General features: G+C 37.7%; 2 protein-coding genes across 3 annotated transcripts; one reads left to right on the top strand and one right to left on the bottom strand.

Moving 5' to 3' along the window:
- Nucleotides 1-13: 13 nt before the first annotated feature.
- Nucleotides 14-7,346, top strand: TTI2 (TELO2 interacting protein 2). 2 transcript variants are annotated; one of them, XM_012724954.1, is made up of 8 exons: nucleotides 14-58; nucleotides 317-1,029; nucleotides 2,086-2,272; nucleotides 2,779-2,871; nucleotides 4,149-4,336; nucleotides 4,414-4,557; nucleotides 6,129-6,291; nucleotides 7,155-7,346. In XM_012724954.1, exons 2-8 carry the CDS (start codon nucleotides 383-385, stop codon nucleotides 7,257-7,259), a joined length of 1,527 nt encoding a protein of 508 aa, XP_012580408.1. In that variant the 5' UTR covers nucleotides 14-58; nucleotides 317-382; the 3' UTR covers nucleotides 7,260-7,346. The 2 variants fall into 2 exon arrangements, with proteins under 2 accessions (XP_012580408.1, XP_012580407.1); XM_012724953.1 differs by having other exon boundaries at nucleotides 14-147.
- On the bottom strand, nucleotides 7,266-15,270 carry MAK16 (MAK16 homolog (S. cerevisiae)). The gene is made up of 10 exons (XM_004682229.2): nucleotides 15,176-15,270; nucleotides 13,548-13,597; nucleotides 13,344-13,453; nucleotides 13,167-13,231; nucleotides 12,881-13,032; nucleotides 12,146-12,200; nucleotides 9,858-9,932; nucleotides 9,059-9,169; nucleotides 8,226-8,291; nucleotides 7,266-7,986 (listed from the first exon to the last, which is right to left on the bottom strand). The coding sequence occupies exons 1-10, from the start codon at nucleotides 15,188-15,190 to the stop codon at nucleotides 7,798-7,800; spliced, it is 888 nt and encodes a 295-aa protein (XP_004682286.1). The 5' UTR covers nucleotides 15,191-15,270; the 3' UTR covers nucleotides 7,266-7,797.
- Nucleotides 15,271-21,015: the final 5,745 nt, after the last annotated feature.

The following is a 21,015-nucleotide window of genomic DNA, read 5'->3' as shown; positions in this document are numbered from 1 at the left end:
GGTCCTAATTTGCATAACCGTTGGGCGACGCGGGCTGTGGATCCTCGTGGAGAAGTCGGTGCTCTGTGTTTGTGTTTCAGTTCTTAAACTATCGTTTTTGTTGTTTTAGTCTCCACAAAGTCAGTTTCGCCCCGTCACTGTCTGAAGGTTTGAGGTTCATTTTCTCCTAGAGAGTTCCCTTTTCACATCTTTTTCTGTCACACTTGGTCTGACGCCAGTTAGACTCCCCGCCCCTCCCCCAATGTCCCGTTTGTTTTTACTTCTGTTCCTTAAGAGAATTCGAGCTTCGGGTGATTGTTTTTTGTCCCCTCTTTAGCGAAAGCCTGCTGGCCTCCCGCCTTGTCCCCGGGGGAGACGGGTCCTGGCCTGCCGCGGTTTGAGGATGGAGCGCGACTTCTTTCGCGAATTCCAGCCGTTCGATGACTCTCCGAGGTGGAAAGAGCTGCTTTCCCCCGCCCTCGTGCAGGCTGTGTCCCAAATCTTGCACCGTTTTGCCATCCCGGAGTCTCGCCGGGGCAAGACCAGAAACACAGTTCTTCAGGACCTGAGTGCGCTATTGGAGACGTCAGAATTTAATTTGTTATTTGTGGGGCGAGACACCCCGCACTGCGGAACGCCGCAGATGCTAGGGCAGGTGGCGGGCGCGCTGGCGAAGTTCGCATCCCCGCCCAGGGAGCCGGGCGGTAGGGGCGACCGACAGTCCGAAGTGGCCGAGAAAGCGGCAGAAGTTGGGCTGCTCTTTGTCAAACTGCTGGGGAAAGTCGAGGCTGCCAAGAATTCCTTTAGTCGCCGAGCCTGGAAGACCGGCCTCCATTACTTGGCAGGCTCCTGCTATATATTTGCCGTCACACACACCCTGGAGCAGCCGTGGACCAGCCCGAGCTCTCAGGACGCTGCCGGCGAGGTGCTCAGTGCCCTGCTCCGAGTGAGCGAGTGCAGCTCGGTGTCGGGATTCCTGCGTGGAGAAAGGCGGGGAGAGAAGGGGACGCTGGGCGTGGTCCTGGACCTGCTCAGACCGGACCTCAACAAGTGAGTGGCCGCCTGCCCAGAAGCCCGCCCGCCCCAACGGCAGCGCGCCGTTCTCGAATCTCAGCGCGCGCTTTCGTTTCCTCAGTGAGGCTGAGGCGCTGTGAGCGGCGCTCTCGAGGCCGAGAAAGCTTGTGATCTGTAGTAGGTGATAGCTTCATCTGGCTGGGCGATCGTGGCCAATTGCAGTTTCGAGCCACGGTCTTCAGATGCCGTTTTCTGAAACTTTTTCCAGCCCTCGCAGCAGCTGCGTTGTAACTTGAAAGTTCTGCCCCATTAATTCCCTAACGGTCGGTGGAGATGGATTTGGAGAGAATTTACACGCTTGTGTTTTGAGTTTAAGTTGAGGGATCTTGAAACTCCTCCCTAGTTATTGGCCAGGGAGAGTAGACAGGAAAGTGGTATTGGGGTGAACCAGTGAAAGCCTTTTGGATTGCAGCTAGCGAAAATGTTTGAGTTTCCACTGGGTGCTTTGGACATTTGTAGTTGTAAGAAAAAACTGTAATTTTAGTTTTACTAAGAACTTGGGGTTAAAGACTTAGTTTTCAGGCTGTCTGGTGCTTCTTTTTATTGCTTCTAGTAGGATTAGACTAGTCTCAGAATTCCTTATTGTGTAAGGATAATACAACCTATTTTGAAGTTTGAGTAATGTGTGTAAATTCAAACTATAAATTGCTATTCAAATGTTAATTCACTGAGTCCCGTATAACTGTTGTAATAGTGATTTTGAAGACATTTCCTTACTGGTAACTCTTCCCTCTAAATACATCATCTCCATAGTCACTACAGATCCTTTACATAACTGTTGTTAAACATTACTATAGCATAAACGTTAATCCCAGAGCTCGTGTTGACTCTTAAATCTATTTAGTGTAAGCCCTATAAAGTTTTGGTCTCAATTTTAAGATGTAAGCATCAAAAATTAGCCTATATGGGAATCCACCCCCCCCCCCCACCTCACCCCCAAGGACAAGAAAGTGCTGTTTCACTAGAACTGGTTAGTTTCCTTTGCTCGTTAACATTTTCACTGACTGAATGTGGTTTCACATTTCTGTTTAGGGAATCTTGGAAGAATAATCCTGCCACCAAGTATGTTTTCTCATGGACTCTGCAACAGGTCACTCGACCCTGGCTGAACCAGTATCTGGAAAGGGTACTTCCATCATCATTGCTCATCTCAGATGACTATCAGACTGAGAACAAAGTCCTGGGTGTACACTGCCTCCATCACATTGTGCTGAATGTGGTAAGAGTCTGTGCTCTGTGATATGTGTTGTTGGCACAGACTAGTCCACATGACTGGTTCTCAATCACAGTAAAGGTTCTGTTTTGCCTCTGCTTATATTTTTTGTTAACTGGCTTTATATCAGTACTATTACAGTTACATTTTCTTTTTATAGTTTCACTCAACCTACTAGAGGTTGTATGTTATAGGAAGTATGTACACGAAACTTGGACTGTTATCATATACATGAAGTGAAGGCCATTGTTAAACTAAATAACCAGAACTTGAATGATTAATAGTTGACTTTCAAGGAGTAAAAAAATGAGAAACTGAAAGGGCTTATACCCATAGCTTATATACAGACTATTAAGAAAATTTATTTTTATGAACAACAGTGTTATGGGGCTTTTAAAATGTATTGAAAAGTAGAGAGGTGTGACAGATCCCATGTACCCATAGTTTTAAAAATTATCAGCCTCTTGCCAACCTTGGTAAATGTTTCTTTTAATTACGTATTTTGACTGCAGCCAGCTGCTGATTTGCTCCAGTATAACAGGGCCGAAGTGCTGTACCATGCCCTTTTCAACCACCTCTACACACCCGAGCACCTCCTCGTTCAGGTAATTGTAACTTTAGTTCACAGCTCTGAGTCTGAGTTTCCAAATATGAGGAGGTGGCATTATATGAGTAAGATGGTTGATACATTTCTTCTCTTAGGAGATGAGGATGAAGTTAAAAGTCATTGGCAACTGCAAAGGCAAAGGTAGCAAATAACATGCATGACCATATCTCAGAACCACGAGGGCTTTTCCATGGAAAAGGCAGTGTTTTATCTCTTTCTGGATCAATTATTTATTACTGGGGGTAACTTTGTGTCTGAAAGTTATTTTTATAAATTTAGATGTCCTTCTGTGCTGCTTTATATCCATACAGACACTTGAAACTCCTTATATGTTGACTGTTTTAGTGTAACTTATTCTTTCATCAGGAGAAATTGAGTAATTACTATGTGCAAGTGTTAGATTCAGAGTGAATGAATCACACAGGGTTTCTGGTTTTAAGAACTCTTTAGAGAAACATATGTAAATAAATGACTTTTTATATATGTCACAGTGATAAAATTTTTTTAGAGATTTTTGTATAAAACACAGCAACTTAACCAGGTTTGATGGTGTTAGGAGTATATAGAAGGGGTGATATTTGCTCATGGAGAGAAGAAAATTTTAAGATAGAAGAAACATGTTATATATTAAAGGTAGAAATAACCTCATTTCTTACCTTTGCTCTCCCTCCCTCATTCCTACTTGCCATCTTTCATTTTAAAAAATGTTGTTTTAGGTACTTACAGCCAAAAAATTGGGGCTCTTATGCTAGAATAGTTGTTTAAAAACAAAACAAAAAAACATAACATAATTGAAGATCCCAGAGACCTAAGGGGAGTGCCCAGCTCCCGAGACTTCAGAGTATGGTTAAATTGGATAATGAGAGCCATCTTAGAATCTACCTAGGAACAGTTGTATAAGTACATGTGAGTAACCACTTAGACTTAGTAACTCAGTGATAAGAGAATTAGACTAATAGAAGACTTGTAAAATTTGCGCTAAAGTCCCAGCTCTGCCGTAAAATTTGGGTTGAAGTCAGAGCTCTGCCATTCCTTCACTTTATAGGTTAGCAATAATAGTACTGAGGAGACAGTATTAACTTGAGATTCTCAGAGATAAGGAATGTAACAAAAACTTTAAAATATAAAATGTTGTATAATACACTTGATGTATTGTTATTAGTATCTTAGAATTCTTTGACATGGACTCCAGGGATGATAGGTGAAGTTACTAGAAAATTCAGTGTTACAAATGCAAATTGATAAACTCTAGTTCCTCCCTATTACTCTCCGTAGGCTGTGCTCCCCTGTTTGCTGGATTTATTCCCTGTCCTGGAGAAACCGATGCACTGGACAGGAGAGGCAGCTCGGCACAGCACACTCTGTGATCAGGTGCTGCAGCTGGTCCTGACCCACATGGAGCCAGAACACCGCCTGCTTTTACGTAGGACCTATGCAAGAAACCTCCCAGCTTTTGTGAAGAGGCGAGTCCCTGTACTGCTGGTCTGGCTGTGTACTTGACTTCTGTTCTTTGGCATCCCATCCTCTCTTTTGCTTTTAGGTTGGGAATCCTAACTGTCCGGCACATGAAGAGGCTGGAGCGAGTCATCATTAGTTATCTGGAAGTTTATGATGGACCAGAGGAAGAAGCAAGGTTGAAGATACTGGAAACCCTCAAGCTTCTCTTGCAGTATACTTGGCCCAGGTATAACAGACACACAGACAGGTGTGCTAAGAGGAGCCTAACTCAGCCAATTTTCTCTTCAGAATTTACTTAGATGTACATTTAGTATTGAGGACAGGTCATATACTTGAATATCTCTACTCATCTTTTGGATTTGGGACAGAAAGACATTAAAAAGGTAAAATATACCCAGCTTTTTTTCACTATGTATCATGTTAGAATTTTAAAGGGTATTTACAAGTGCCATAATAAAGGCAATATTCAACTTTGTTTACCCTGTTTCTTAAGAATGGAGCACTTTACAGGGTGTCATTTAACATCTGCAGATCTGGGGTTAAGAGAATGTTAATGTAGGATATGAAGGCTTAGAAAGCATTCCAACTCAGGCTGGAGGTAAACTGGAACCCACAAATGTTCAGTCAGCAAAAGGCTTTCTTGCTTGAAATGAGAAAGATTAATTCAGCTTGAGTACAGTACCTCAACATGTACATTCTGAATCATTTTCTCATTTCTTTACATGTGACTGTCTTTTTCCTTAGTCACATTTGTAACTAGGTTGCATTTGTTTATTTGTCTTTCTACCTTACAGAACTGTAAGCTCCAGGAGGATGAAGACTTCTTTGGTATACTGAGAATACCAAAGTTTACTCAGTGCATGGTATAGGTACACAATGTCTGGAGAATGAGTGGGCTGGAATAGAATGAATAGATGGATAAATCAGGTCTTAAAGAGCAGAAACCAAGATTCCAACTAACAGCGATCAGCACACACATCTTGGGAGGATGAAAATAGAAAATATCGTATGTGGAAAGGAAGGGGGCCTGCGGAGTGGGAAACAGCAGCTTGTGTGTTAAATGATGAAGGCAGGAGGGAGAGCAGCATACAAATTATAGGAAAACTTTCTAGAGCAAAGGGATACAAACTTCTGCAAGTCACATTTCTGTCAGGAAGTAGTTTACTATTCATATGTTCACATTGTAAATTTTCCAGATTTCATTAAGAATTTTTTAAATTATGGTAAAAGATATAACCAAGTATGTTAAAGTTCAGTGACTTTACATTCAGTTTTGCATACCTATAACCACTGTTCTCCAGAACTTTTTCATGAAGATAAAAACTTAGGCTAACATGTGAAATAAGCTGGATTTAACTGATAGTAAACTAAGATCTTAACAAAATAAAAAAAAATAATAACAGAAAATCAAAGAGGCAGATACACCAGAAGCCAAGCTTATTTCCCTTACTTTGCTTTTAACATCAAAGCCTAAGACTGCACAATAGTTTAAGGACTGTGGACCACCTCCTGGTTCTTTTTCATCAGGGGATATCTCCTTACAGGGAAACCAGGAATCCACTGTATTCACAAGGTATTTTAAGCAGGCTGGGATGTTTGTGAATGTGGACAGTATGCATTAAAAAAAATACCAGGGAACTTGAAGTTAAGACATCTAGAGTCTGAGCTCCAGTTCTGCTTTCAGCTTTGTGCTTTTTTGAATTCATTTCTTCCACTTAAGAAATGAGGGCTTTAACTTAAATGGCCTTTGTAGTCTCTCAGTTTTAATATCTTGATGGCTTTTCTCCTTAATTCCAGAATCTCCTGTAGACTTGTGGTCTTACTGAAAGTGCTCTTGAAACTGGTATGTGATGTAGCAAAGGATTCAAGCCTCACACCAGAGCCTGTCAAGAATACCTTATTAGAGAAGGCAACAGAATGCATGATTCTGCTGGACCGCTGTTCTCAAGGACAGGTCAAGGTAAGGGCTACCCTGTAACTTCTCAGCTAGGTCTCATTATCATTATCTTAGTTCCTACGATCCATTAGAATCGAGTATTTACGTGCTCTGGGTGAACAAGAAGGTGCAGATCTCCCCCTCTGAGCCTTCAGCAATTTAATCAATTCCTTTAAAACTACTCAGAACCATTTAGACCAGAATGCAAAAAAATACTGTGTCTCTGGGCTAGGACAGAGTATTGACAAAACAATGATGAAGAGTTTAGAACATTTAAGTTCTGTTTTAGTCCTCTGATAAAAAGGAAAAACTGAAATAATGAGCTGAAAGTCACTAGGGAATAATTAACATAGGTAAGTGTGCAGCTACTGGGATGCTCCAGTTTCTTAAGGAAAACTCTTTTTCCAAACTCATGTTTATTCACATGGGAATTCTTCCTTTGCTCTCTCAGTCCACAAAAGTTAACTTCTTAAAGCCATAGCATATCATAGCTACATTTACATTTAATAAGTTACTGCCTCATTTCTTAGGAATCTTCAATCAAAAGATAAAAAAAGCAGCATAAAATGGAACTTATATCCTAGAAATATTTGATAGTAGTTTATTACTTAATCAGTTTATTTCATTTCTGCTCTTTAGTTTAACACAGTTTAAATCCTAGATGGAATCTAATTTGGTTTTGTTTAACATTAAGCTGCTTTTTCATGGGCCAGCGGGACATTTCCAAGCCTGCCAACAGTTTTTAAGAACCTGTCCTGTGAACTGTCCCCTAGTGTCATCCATTCTTTCCTTCTCTATGGTACCAAGAGGAAACAAGGCATAAATGGGAAAATAATAATAGTAATTTAAGAAAGACATCTAAGTTTTTTTTTCTCCCCGTATTTCAGGGTCTCTTGGCCAAAATTGCTGAAAGCTGTGATGACAGCACAGTGGTGAACTGTATCATAAGAGTGCAACAGGCTTCTGAAGACATTCCCTCCCATGGAACTTAAAATTAGTACCACTTCCCTAAAGAGGAAAAGACTTTTCCATTCCAATTGTATAAATGGAATTATTTAAGGAAAGAGGTATTTTTACACTAACCACTATAACTTTGAAGATCCTTTTCCTCCTTTTATTCTTTTATTTATTTTAGTAGGAAAAGGAGAAGTCTGAACATTTCTAAATATAGTTGGGGGGCATACAGCAAGGAAACATATTGAGTAGCATTTAAAGTTTAAAAATATTTACACCCACAAATTCATCTGTTAAACTTGTTGGGCTTAAGCTGTTAACTTTTTTTTTTTTTTAAGCTGTTAACTTTTAATACATATGCCAATGTTATAAAAATACTCTGTTCAAAACAAAGTTCTTTCTTCCACTCCCGGATTTCTTGCCCTATAAGTAGCATAAATATTAAAAAAAAAAAAAAAAAATCCCACAAATATTGTGTTAAATACAAACAGAGCAAAAACTGGAGGTGTGTATGTAAGACAAATGAAAGAAGCTGTTCAAAATGTTCAGTCCTGTTTATAAATGTCTAAAAGGAAATCACGTAGTTTTGGCCTTGGCCACTGGCTCAGTCTCTTGTTCATATTCTATCTCTACGTAGGCACGTTTTCTTTGTGAAGGGCCTTTCAAGGGTGTTTTGCCTTTGTGTTTGGCAGTAAGGGCCTTCTCCTCTTCATAGGATTTATCATCCTGATCGTCATCACTGCTGACATCCAGTTTGTCCATATCCTAGTATGGGGAGGGGAAAATAAGAGAGAAGACACTACATTCATTTCCCAGACTCTTTCATTGTCCTCTCAATCTAAAATCGCAAAAAACCTACAAATACTGTGTTAAATACAAACAACAAAAATGAGGCATGTGTTTAAAGACAATTGAAAGTTGTTCAGATAGCTGCCTCCATGTTTTTAAACTCCCCCAACCCCCCCTTTATTTTTTCTGAAAGTCAAAGGGTAATTTTAACCTACCTCAAAATCACTTATGTCACTCTCATCCATTTCATCATCTTCCACAAACTCTCTTTTTCCCATATCCTAAAACAAAACAAGACTGTTGGGTTCAAAATATTTAACAGAATTACAACAATCATAAAAGAGCCATCTATTTTTTTTTTTTTTCTGGTTTAAAGAAAGGTTATTGAGGAGAAAAGGAACAGAAATAAAGTGGGACTCCCAGGCTGGTAAAACCAAGCAAGGGAGCCACATCTAGTTCAGTTTTTGATTAAAAAAAAAATACATAAGAGAAAACTTATTACCAAGTTTAATGCTTTTCAATTAAAAACTTTTGGAATATTGATTTCATGCCTGATTTCAATCATTAGTCATTTTAATTAGTTAAAATTAGTATATTTGGAAGAATTTATGAAGTTGTAAAATCACCTTAAAATTTTAGTGCCAAATAGCAAAAACAGTTTAATAGGAAGAGTACACCTATGCACCTATACCATGTGGTTAAGCATGTACTTGCTAAATCTGCCCTTTACCTCAAAATACTATCAAACAACTTCCCTAATATTATTAGTAAGATTAAATCTTTTGTATGTTTCAGTGGGTTTCTTTTACTCAGTTTAATAGCTGATCTTTTGTATGTTTCAGTGGGTTTCTTTTACTCAGTTTAATAGCTGATAAGGATAACTTAATAAGATTAAAACTATCAAAAGCACAAGTAATTTGTTGGTTGAGCTTGGAAAACATATAGCCACTGACAAACCAAAGTAATTTCACAATAAAAGAGATCAAAACATTTTTTTTTGTTTTAGGAAACTGAAAATGACATTCAAATATAAAATAGGCTGAATTACTTCATCATCTTCATCATCTTTTTCCTCATCATCTGAGGAGTCACTTTCTGCATCTTGCTGTTCCAGGGCCTTGTCAAAGGCATGAATGGGGAAGTTGTAGATGTCACCGTACTGAAGAACATAAAACAAGGATTAGTTTTAACTACATTTGTACCTTAGCCTTAGCTACTGTACAAGCATATTATGGTTCCTGAGTAATTAAATGAGAATGCTTACTTTGATAAAATATAGTCTAGCTTAGTGCTGGAAGTAAGTTTTAAAACTCAATTTTGACGTTTAAATAGTCAGTGGTTAATAACAAATAAGACAAAGACAAAACCAGATCACTTAAAATTTACTATTCCATAAAGCCCATGACCTGGAACAACTGTAGTATTACTGGAAATAAGGAACAAAATTTCACTGATGTTTTTCTCTAAGTGACACTGATTTTTTTAAAAGGATAACTCAAGGCTTACGGTACCTTAAAAGAATAGGATAACATTAACAGAGATCAAAAAATACATGATTTTTGTCAGATATCTGGAATTGCATTTGGGGATAGGAGTTGGGATTAATGGCAAAAAGAAGTAAGGGTTCTTTTATATTTAAGAGTACCAGTAGTAACATTTTTACATGCTTTTATCAAAGAACTAGGAAGAAGCTAGGGGCTATATGAGATTCCTTTTATTGTAGGAATAAAATCAAGGTGACTATCATTCTAACATCTTTAAAATTAAAATACATTTCCCACTATTTCCTAGCAGATTGCTTCCTAAAAAATAAAATATGTACCCCCTGTTGCTAGTAGCTTTCTCACCGTATCTTGTTTCAATCTCTCCAGCAATTCCTTTTCAATGGCATTGTCCAGCTGAGCAGCTATTAATGCCTTTTCCTAAAAGAAAAGAGCAAACCCATTTACTTCATTGATAACTCATTTAAAAATTTAGTTTTTATAAGATAAGAGTTATTTTCCCTCTTGGTTTTATTGAGTTTGCCTCTCCAGGCCTCTCAAACCTTAGGAACTTTTCAAATAAAAAAAAACTCCTATAGTTTTACAAATAGTATTCTAAATTAAATTCTAAAAAGCCTTTGATAGAGATACACAGCATGCAAGTCTACATATACCTCAGTGTCTCAGAAATTAGCAATATTGAAACCAACACTAATAAACTGAGGAAAAGGAACAGATATACTCATTTATCTTTTCTAAATATGAGATTCTGTGGTAGAGAAATATAGAACTCCCTTCCCACCAATCTACCAAACCAAAACATGACCTAAGTTTCTAGCTTAGGTTGTGCATTAATTTGATACTGAAAATCAGAAGATTTCTAAAGCTATGTTAGAATCATGAAGGGTGCACAGGATAAATCACAATGCAGAGACAAGGGCAATCCACTGAGATGCAAGGAAGAAAATAATTCCAAACTTATGTACACACTATTTTCTTAAAAAACTATTATAAATTATTTTTATGCATGCTGACTAACTGTTCAGAAAGCAGATGTGTCACAGTAAGACATCCTATGGAGAAAAGTGGACAAAATGTTTGAAGGTAGTGCCCCACTCCTTTATTTGTATTATAACAAAACTACTATTTGGGAAAGTGGATTTATAGACACTACTAGTGTGCAATAAAATAGGGCACAAAGATATGCTCATTATTTAATGTTTTTCTACTTCAGTGTTCTTTCAAAAGGCAATATGAAGTTTGACGAAATTTTTTTTTGAAAATTGTTCTGTAGACAAAACATTTAAAAAATACATATGTCAGTACTGAAAATGTTATCCTATAGAAATTGTGATCACCCTTTTCCAAATTAAGAATTTTAGGAACTACTGCAATCACATTAAAGAAAATTTAGGAATAGAACTTTCCAACCCATGTAGTAAAAATCTTCCCATCTGCATTTTTCAGAGATCTTCACATCTGATAAAAATAGAAAAAACTTATTTTCTCCTCAGAACTTTGCAAGAATATCAGGGAAGAAGTCACATTAGCCAGATCTGAATAAAAACTCTTAACTGATGATGCAGAATTAGAAGTGGAGAGCAAGTATTTACTGGAAACTACAATGTACATTATTTCCACATCTCTGAGCTATCAGTTAAAGATGAATTCATAATTCATACTAGTCCCAGACCTTTCATTTCACATTACACAGTTATTTACAATGTTCTTGTATTACTACAAATATACACACAGTAACATTAATAAGTAATATATTTGGGATTATATGTTAAAGCTCTATCACTGGAGACCACTGATAGAAAAGAAGTAAGATATAAGACTGGTTAATGGGACAAAAGATTATTAAAGCTGTTTCTTGATAGGCTGACAAATGATCAGTCTATTGGTAGGAACAGAAAGTAAAGCAAATATGGAGAATGACCAAATTTGAACTTGTCATCAGGGAAAGCTAATCTCGAAAAACACAGGAAAATTCAGGTTGAGAGAGCTATCATTGTAAAGGATAGGTACACTACTCTGTATGACAAGGGCTGGATCCTGACTAAAATATCCATCGATAGTACCACAGAAAATACATATTACCATCACTATTCATTACTTAAATAGTAAAACTACCCAGTTTACTGAGGTAAATACTTCATGATTACTTATAATTTTAAAATTAAAAAAACAATATAGTGGTCAAATGTAACTAGAAAAGACAAGCGGTTACTTGAAAAGTTTTTAAAAATTGCAACTAGTGTGAACATTCTTAATTTCACTACTGAATTATTACTGGTTAAGACTGCTTAATCCCTGCTGATGGTAATATGTAAGATAGGCAACATCAAAATTCTGAATTCTGAAACATGTAACCTCAACAAATTCCTGATTAGGAATTGTTGGCTGTCTACAGTATTCTTTCTGTTCCCCATTACACAAACCCTCATAACAATTGCCCTGAAAGTCAAAAACCTTAGCTTTGGAAAATCAGGTGTCTTAAGACAACTATGACTATTACCCATTAATGAAACATTTATCCAGGGCCTGTACAGTTCTTAGACAATGGTAACTGAACCTTTCTCTTGCCCTTGCCCTACATCACCCTAACCTCAATGAAAGTATAGGAGATATGAACCATAACAGTAAGTTACCTCTCTTCTTTTTTCCCTCCGCTCTACTTTCTTACTCAAAGGAACAAGTTTCTTCCTGTGGGAAGTAAAAACACATTATCAGGAAACACAAGTAAATGTGCTAGGTGTTTCTTTAAAAAGATGAAAAAGGATTACAATTGATTTTGTAGGCAATATAGTAAGATTATATAAATTTCTACAAATTTAAAGCTATCAAACCATTTGTACATATTTTAATGTTATGTTTGTTTTCTTCAGGCACTCTGAAACGTTGAAGATAATTCACTTTGCTAATATTAATACTTCAGTGAACTAAGAAAATGACTTGTTTTGTAGACAACTGATACTTTCAGATTCTCTGCAATTTATAATGAGAAAGTACCAGGGCCCATCACTCTTTAAGAAGGTATTGAGTGAGTTCTGTGGATTCATGTCACTTTTTAAAATTAATTTTTAGTGAACCCAGAGTAAAATTCTTTTATTCCTGTTCATTAACTTTTTTCTAGGTCATTTTAAACTTCCCAATTTTAAAATTCTTTCAAGGAGTTATTAAAAATGTTCCTGAAGATGTGTTTCAGGCAGGATGTACCTAAGTCATACTACAGTGTTTTAAAAATCCTGCAAAATCAAAGACCACAACTTTAAGGTACTGTGTCTTTTTAGCATACCAAACAGGCTAACATTAGTAGAAATTTCACAATTTCTTAGCTTTCTAACAAGATTAATGGAAAGACAGATTTAAAAAATAATACTTACTGTCGCTTTAGTGTAAGTTTGCGAATTCGAATTAAGTACTGTGTAATCTTGGTGAATCTCTGTTTACATTTGTGTCGAATGAAACGGGGCCAGTAAATCAGATTTTCATCTATTTGCTCCAGTGCTTTCTCATAATTTTTATTAAGCCGGACCTACAGACCAGAAAGAGGAAATGTGAATGGCAATGGTACTCTTAACAATAACTAATGAGAATGGCTTTGAAAATATATACTCAAGGGAAAGAAATACATGTGGCATTTTGCTCTTGGCCAATGTTAAGACTCACCCGTTCCCAGAGACGCCTAGGAAAAGCTGCTCGTTCTATAACCTTCATATATAGGTAGCACTGTCCTGCAGGATAAAGTATTGTTAACACTATTTACAAAGACACCAAAAAAAAAAAAAAAGACATTCTTTTAAAAGCTACTGAATAGTTCTCATGGAAGTTAAGACAGGGTGTTACCTTTCTCTTCTTTGATAGTAGCATACTGGCTGTTAGCTAGGGGACAGGATGACCGATTACATAATCCAGTCAGATTGTATTCATTTCTGCAAAAGCCCTGGGTCTTGGTTCTACAATGGGATAGGAAAAAGCAAAAAATTTGAAGCTGGGTTGTCAAAAGGGAAAATTAGGCATTTTTCCCCTAACTTTCAAATCTAGACTCACCTTATTTTGAAGGAACAAAATTGCTTGTTTCCTAATGTATCCCAGATTACCTGCAAACAAAGTAAAAATCCATTTCAATTGGTCTGACCTAACTGATAGCATATTCCCTCAAGTAAAGAATGTCCTAGGAACAAGAGAAGAAATGTTTTATAGAATAGTCTCACTTGCCTTCCTTATACAAATACCAAATTTTTATAAATTCAAAACATGATTAGTATTTTGTCAATGTTTTTTAGTTTTTCTACAGTCTATCAACTATTATGCATACCAGTATGCATAATACACATATCTATAAATAACTTTTTCTAGTCAATATGTTCATTAAAATCTGCACAGGGCTAGATTTTGGGATGCATGTACCACAACGTTATCCTACACCATGGTGGTCTTTATTTATTTAACATTTACTATACCCATACTTTATGTAAGACACTGATACCCTTTAGGCCTGATACCTAGGAAGCACTCAAGTACTGAGTGAAGGTATAGGCTTCAATGAGTTTTATCAATCTTTAAGAGAAAGACGTAAATAAAGCATCACAAATTAGCAGTCAAAATAGAGGTAGGAAACCTGTAAATTGTCTTGAAAAACCAATAAAAGTCCTTAAAGCATTGAAGGGAAAAAAAAAACAATGAAGAGACAAAGTCATTTTGGAAATTGTATAGGATATGTGTTTGGGAGGGGATAGTAGTAAACAGGAAGATTAAATGAAACTGGTAAAGTAGCTTATTCTGGCTCATTGTTTAAAATAACATCTTTAAGTTGATTCCCAACCTGTTGTCATCTGGGTAGGCTTCTTGCCTGAACTTCAGACTTCATTGCTGCCTCCCTGACACCTCCATTTGGTTGTCTAACTCATACATATATTACAATTCCACACCTCTCAAAAGAATACTGTTCCTCTCTAGACTTTACCATCTCAATACAACCACCACTGAACTATTTGTTCAAATTTAAAAATCCTTCTACTCCATTTTCTTCTTCACTTAATCCATCACTAAATCTCATTGGTCAGGGTAGGAAAACATCTCAAATTCATCCAATTGTTCATCTTCACCATTACTGTTGAAGTTAATTTTATCTAGTCTCTCTCACCAGATTTTTCCACGAAGGCAAGTCTTTGACTTTCTTTACTGACAAACTCCACAATGCATAGTCCACTGTAAGCACTTAAGCATTTACACAACAAATAACTAAATGAATAAGTCCACGACGACTCCGAAATTATGACTTGAATAGCATACACATGGGAAACACGTACAGGAAAACCTAACACGAAAAAAAGTTAGTGTGTACGGATGAAAAGGTGCTTAAAATTGGGTTCTCACTTCCGCTGTACCAGCCCCATCCTTCGCCTCCCAAGAAGAGAAGGACCACAGGTAAGGTCCTTCATTGCTAGTCTGACCATGTGGGTTCAAGTGGCGGGGTTCTGGTGCCTCAGCCCCACTGGGGCAGCAGTAAGAGCCCCCGGCTGTACACGTTGAGAGCCCCACGCACGAAAACGGGACTCTGGAAACCTCGCTTCCGGGGCGACACGAGGCCAGTGAACAAGCTGAACATGCGGCTTTTAATCAGGAGGATCACCCCACACAAACCCCAGGTGCCAGAGGAAAGGGAGAAGACTCACATCATCTGACTGCATGGTGTGCTGGGGGGCGAGCAGAACTCAGATGAACGCAGCGGCCATGCTCCTTCCGAGAAATCACTTCCGGGAGGCCTAGTCTCGCTACTCGCGAGAGTTCTGCGATCCCGGCTCTGCTCAGCGCCCCCTGGCGACCTAACTTCCATGGGCTCTCGGGCCTTAATTTTGTCCCTAGGTCTTACCATCTGGCGCCAATTCGGGCTCGGCTTGCGCTTGAATGCAGCTGGAGGCTTGCAGCAGTCCCTGCTTATTGACTGCCTACCCTGCCTGCTCAGTCGTCTTCCAAATGCCTTTAAAGCACAATAAGTAGAAGGAGAAAGACAAATACCAGGTGATGTAACTTACATGTGGAATATAGAAAAATAAATGGTCAAATAAAGCCACATCAATAACAAACCCTAAAAATCTGACTAGAGCTGAGACTGGGGAGTGAGGGGAGCACAATGGACTATGGTGGAGGACTATGGATGCTTCGTGGTGAGTGTGGTGTAACGTTTGAAGGGTGTGATCCTATACCTCTAATCATACAAAGTTGTAAACCAATGTTAACTAAAAATTAATTCAAATAATTTTGAGGCATCTGCTGTGTGCTTTCAAGTAGTGGCAAAGGTTATAGTAATAATGCAATAATAAATGGAGATTGAAAAGGGATATATTAGGATGGGTAACTTGAGGCATTCTGAGTAAATGATCATCTAAATAAGGAACTGGTCAAGTCAGCCATAAGTAATTTAAAAACTGTAAATAGCTGTGAAAGCTGAAAAAACAAATATGGCTTGATTAAGGCATGATGAAAGAAACATATGGGTTGGACAGTAGAAGGGAGAGTGATAGGAAATGAGAAGGGCTAGCTAGGTAGGTCAGCCATGACTCACAGTAAAATCATCTGAAGGTTTAAAAAATCAGGTAAAGGAATGGTCAACCTTAACTTCACAGTAGAATCAACTAGAAATTAAAAAAGCCCAAATTCCAGATATTTACATAAAAAGCAGGACATCATTGTGGAGATGATCATTGACATCATTGTTTTTTTTTTTAACTGACAAATGAAGAGCATATAGGATGTTCAAGATTGAATGTCTTAATGTCATTTAGAAGTTTATTTTTCAGTGTAATGGAGGATTTGGTGCTTTGGTGGTGGGTGTGGTGTGGTAACAAAACATTTAACATTAAGTGTTATACTCTTAAAACACATATAAGGTTGTAAACCAATGTAAGAGAAATAACCAAACCAAACTAAGAGAAATAAAAACATAGACCACACAAAAATTGGTTTATGAATGTCCATACCAGCATTATTCCCAATAGCTCAAAAGTGGGGAAAAAACCCAAACTGATGAATGCTAACTCAAATGTGACATACCAATACAGTGGGATATTATTCAGCCTTTAAAATGTATAAAGCACTAATACAACTGTATGAATGAACCAGGGAAGTACTATACCTAGTGAAAGAAATTAGTCACAAAGACTACATAGCATCTGAAACTGACATGCCAAGAACAGGTAGATCTATAGAGATAGGCAGACAAGTGGTTGTCTAGGGCTGCAGTGATGAGGCCTTGAGGGCAAATGGAAGTGGCTGATGATGAGTACTAGATTTCTTTCTGAACTAACTAAACTTTTTTAAAAGTATGGTTAAGGTTACACAATTTGCTGAATACATTTAAAACCACTGCAATGCAGACTTTAAATGGGAAGAATTGTATGGCATATGAAATTTACTTCAATAAAATTTCATTAAAAAATCCAGATGTTGGGCCCTCCCTGGTGGCGCAGCGGGTTAAAGCACAGCACTGAGAATCTAAAGCCGCTTCCGCATGAGTTGGATTCCCGCCTGCCCCGGAGGTGACCACATGGCGTGGCAGACCTCTCCTGGCCCGCCCGCTGCTCCCCTCAGCAGTGACTTCTTTGATCTGCCTGTTCTGCTTCCCACTCTGTCTCTGGTCAAGCCTCTCACCACCTCTGGTCTGTACCCCAGTTCTGTATGCACAAATAAATAAATCTTTAAAAAAAAAAAATCCAGATGTTGTTCAATGACGGGATGGTTAGTAAACTATGTACCTCCTACCATGGAATACTTACTATTCAGGAATCAAAAAGAACAAATCATTGATATACACAACAACCTCGTTGACTGCACACAGTTATGCAGGAAGCTAATCTTGAAATGTTACATATTGTGTAATACTCTTCAGCGACAAAAGTATAGAAAAGGAGACTGGATAAGTGATTGCCAGAAGTTAAGGAGAAGATTGGGTGGGAGAGGTATGAATATAGCTATACAAAGGCAAAATGAGGGATCATTTCCATGATGGAATGTTCTGTATCTCAACTGTGTTGTCAGTATCCTTGTGATGTGTTATTAGTTCTGTAAGTTGTTACCACTGGTGAAAATAAGGTAAATGGTAAATGGGATTTTTATGTAAAAATAGCCTTCATTTTAGAGATATATTCTGCAGTGTTTATGGATAAGATGGCATGATGTTTGAGATATGGCTTTAAAGCCCTCAGTGTGTGGCGGTGGGGCAGAGGAGTGCCCTACAAGTGCAAGTGAACAAACTATCCTATGCACTGATGATTACTGAGTCTAGATTATGGGTATATTGAGATCACTTTACTATTCTCTCTTTGAATATGATGGGAAACAATAGCAATGCATGTTTTAAAGTTATGTGTCAATGCTAGTAATAATCATCACTATGACAAGGATGTAAATGTCAGTGACTTCATCACCTGATGGGTATGTATAAATTGGAAGATCCATTTTAGAGAGTAATTTAGCAGGATCCCCTAAATTTTTTTTTTACTTCCTATGTTCCATTGATTCTACTTACAGATCTATATGCCTAAAAAGACATAATTATTCTAAGTAATATTGCTTATTAAAAAAATATAAGCAATGCCCTCCAGCACTATGAAGCTATCCACAGTCAGTGTAGCATGAGTTCACTTCTCAGCCAGGTAGGTAACCCAAGTGACACAGCAGACCTCTCCTGTCCTACTCCCTGCTCCCCTCAATGGTGTATTCAGTCAATCAACCTGTTCTGTGGGCCACTCTGTCTCTAATGAATTCTCCCACCTACGGCATCTCTGGCCAGTTCTTGTATGTATAAATAAATAAATATTTTTAAAATAGATACAACCTAAATGATAATCAACAGAAAAATGGATGTCAGTTGTATTATAGTCACATAGTAAAAAATTATATAGCAGTAAAAATGAAGGACAAGAGCTATAATGTTAGTGTGGATAAATCCAGAAAACTATGATGATTATGAGAAAAGTAGCTTACAAATGGAAACAATTTATTATTGTTGTGTAATAAATTACTCCACAAATATAATAACTTAGAACAACACACACATTTATTATCTAATAGTTTTATTACCTATTATTTATTTATTTCCTGGTGGCTGTGAGGAGGGTCACCTGCTTTTTGTGAGTTCTAGATTGGCTGCCACAGTCCTCTCCTCTAAACTGCCTGCAACTACTCACCTCTTTCTCGGGCTTTCTCTGCAAGGCTGCTGACTTCATCAGGCCAACAGTGAGACTCCCCAGGCTGTGTGGACAAAATCTTAAGTAGTGTAATATAACCATAGGATCAATTTTTCTATCAGTGTTGTCATAGTCTATCCATTAGATCAAGTCACAGATTCCACCCTCATTTAAGGAGAGAGGAGGACAGGACATGAACACTAGAGGGAATGAAATTCAGGGGATCCTCCCTGGCTCTGTCACTGACACAGAATATTTGATATTCAGTTTAAAAGAAATTCACTTGTATATAAGAAAAGAGTCATGCAGGCAAAAGATAAGCACCACAGTCTGCATGTTGGGTATTCTGAGGCTGGAGGGTGGTGTGGGAAAGATTTGTTAACTTGTGACTGTTTAAGAGAAGGCAGAGTGTAGGGGTAGGGGTAGCAGGTGATGAAAACTAGAGGAAAGTCATTCAAACTTGATGGTTCAAACGTGAGAATCAGCTGTGATCGCATTAAAAACACAAATTACTGGTCCTCCTTGGTGGCGCAGCGGGTGGCACAGCACTAAGAAGCCAAAGCCACTTCAGCATGAGTTCGATCCCCATCCCTGAGGTGATCCATTCCTGTTCCGCCCGCTGTTCCCCTCAGCAGTATACCTCATCAGTTGGCCTGTTCTGCTCCCCACTCTGTCTCTGGTGAATCCTCTCACTGCCCCTGCACCTCTGGCCTGTATCCCAGTTCTGTATGCATAAATAAATAAATCTTTAAAAATAAATCTTTAAGAAGTACAAATTACCTTGACAACATCAGACTTCTATATCAGAAACTAAAAGTAGGGCCTCCACAGATACTTCCAGGCACATTGGGTGTGGGAGAACCCACATTCGGAACTGATGCTCTTACAAATAGGAGGATGAAAAAACTGACGCTGCCTAAAGAAGGTTACTAGCTGATTCTCCCTTTTAAAATTTGTCAACTAAGCCTCTGTCACCTTCCATCTCTCCCACAAACAATTTTTTTCAGATCTGTGGGTGGAATCAAAGCTTACAATCCTGGCTCCTTCACTTATATTTTCTTTTTCAAAATAAATACTCAATTTCATAGCTAAAATTGTAATTTTTTTTTTAAAGAGTACAACTTCAGGCTGTACAAACTAGAGGGTTCCAGTCCTCAGAAGCTCAGGATAGATCAGAGCAATCGATGTAATGGGTTGCTTTAGTGTAATCATCCATATAGTCTCACAGTAGGAAGACTTGGATTTGCACAAACAGGTTATTTTATAATGCAACTTTTCAAATGGAGAGAGTAAGCATAGTAGGTAAGAACTCCAAATATGGCATTAACACAGCCATGTTCAGGTGTGTCCACTCTGTTTTGCTGTTTGCTTGACCCTGGGCAAGTTGGTGAAGCCTTCAGCAGCTTCATTTCTCTTCTGGTGAAAGGGAAAGTATGAGCTTCTCTTCATAGAACTAAGATGACCTTTATGCAGCATTTAACAAAATGCTTGGAATTATGTAAGTACTTGATACATGCTGGTGTCATTTCAGTTATTATCTAGAATGAAATACCAAAATTGAGGACCTTGTGACTTGTATGGATGAGATTATCAAATATCTTTACGTCTGAAAACACCTAGGCAGTGCCCAAACTCTTCAAAATGTTTTTATTTAAAATATTTCAAAGAAAATCAGTAATCTAAACTTTGATCTTAAGAAAGTAGGAAAAGAATATCAAATTAAACCCATATTCAGTAGAAAGGAAAATGGTCAGAGTGGAAATAAACGAAATAGAAAATGGGCAAACAATGGAGAAAAAAAACAATCAGACTCAAACTGGTTTATTGAAAAGACTGAAAACTGCTGTTTTGAGTGTTAAAGGAGAAAGATACAAACTGCCAATAGCAGGACTTGGTGGAGATTAAAAATATACAAATATAAAAAGGGGAATTACAAATATGAAAGGGGAATTACAAATATAAAAAGGGGAAAATATATGAACAACTTTATACTAATAATTTTACAGTGGATAAAATGGACACATCCTTAAAAGACAAATTGGCAAAGCTCCCTCAAGAAGAGACAGAAAAATCTGAATATCCCTGCATCTGTTTAATCAGTCAGATTCATAATTTAAAACTTCCTGCAAAGAAATATGTAAGTCTTTATAGCTGTAGTGGTAAGTTCTATTAAACAAAGAAGAAATAATATCAACCTTCTGTTGTGAATATATAGCATTGTCCATGCTTACCCAACTATCTGCTTAAAATGGAGGCATCTTGTGTTATATAAATCATACCCCAATACAGATATTTTTCTAATGAGAGATAAAATGAAGTTTTTTTTT

The sequence above is a fragment of the Condylura cristata genome, unplaced genomic scaffold (genome assembly GCF_000260355.1).
Source record: "Condylura cristata isolate star-nosed mole 26May11 unplaced genomic scaffold, ConCri1.0 scaffold00014, whole genome shotgun sequence".
Classification (NCBI taxonomy): domain Eukaryota; kingdom Metazoa; phylum Chordata; class Mammalia; order Eulipotyphla; family Talpidae; genus Condylura; species Condylura cristata.
This window is presented reverse-complemented; position numbering and strand designations above follow the sequence as displayed.

Coding starts and splice junctions, on each gene's coding strand:
- MAK16 (XM_004682229.2), bottom strand. Junction 12,201..12,880: donor AAACTTACACTAAAGCGACA/GTAAGTATTATT, acceptor TACTTCCCACAG/GAAGAAACTTGTTCCTTTGA. Junction 8,292..9,058: donor AAGATGATGAAGATGATGAA/GTAATTCAGCCT, acceptor GTTTTGTTTTAG/GATATGGGAAAAAGAGAGTT.
- TTI2 (XM_012724954.1), top strand. CDS start 383: ATGGAGCGCGACTTCTTTCGCGAATTCCAGCCGTTCGATGACTCTCCG. Junction 4,337..4,413: donor CTCCCAGCTTTTGTGAAGAG/GCGAGTCCCTGT, acceptor TTTTGCTTTTAG/GTTGGGAATCCTAACTGTCC. Junction 6,292..7,154: donor GTTCTCAAGGACAGGTCAAG/GTAAGGGCTACC, acceptor CCCGTATTTCAG/GGTCTCTTGGCCAAAATTGC.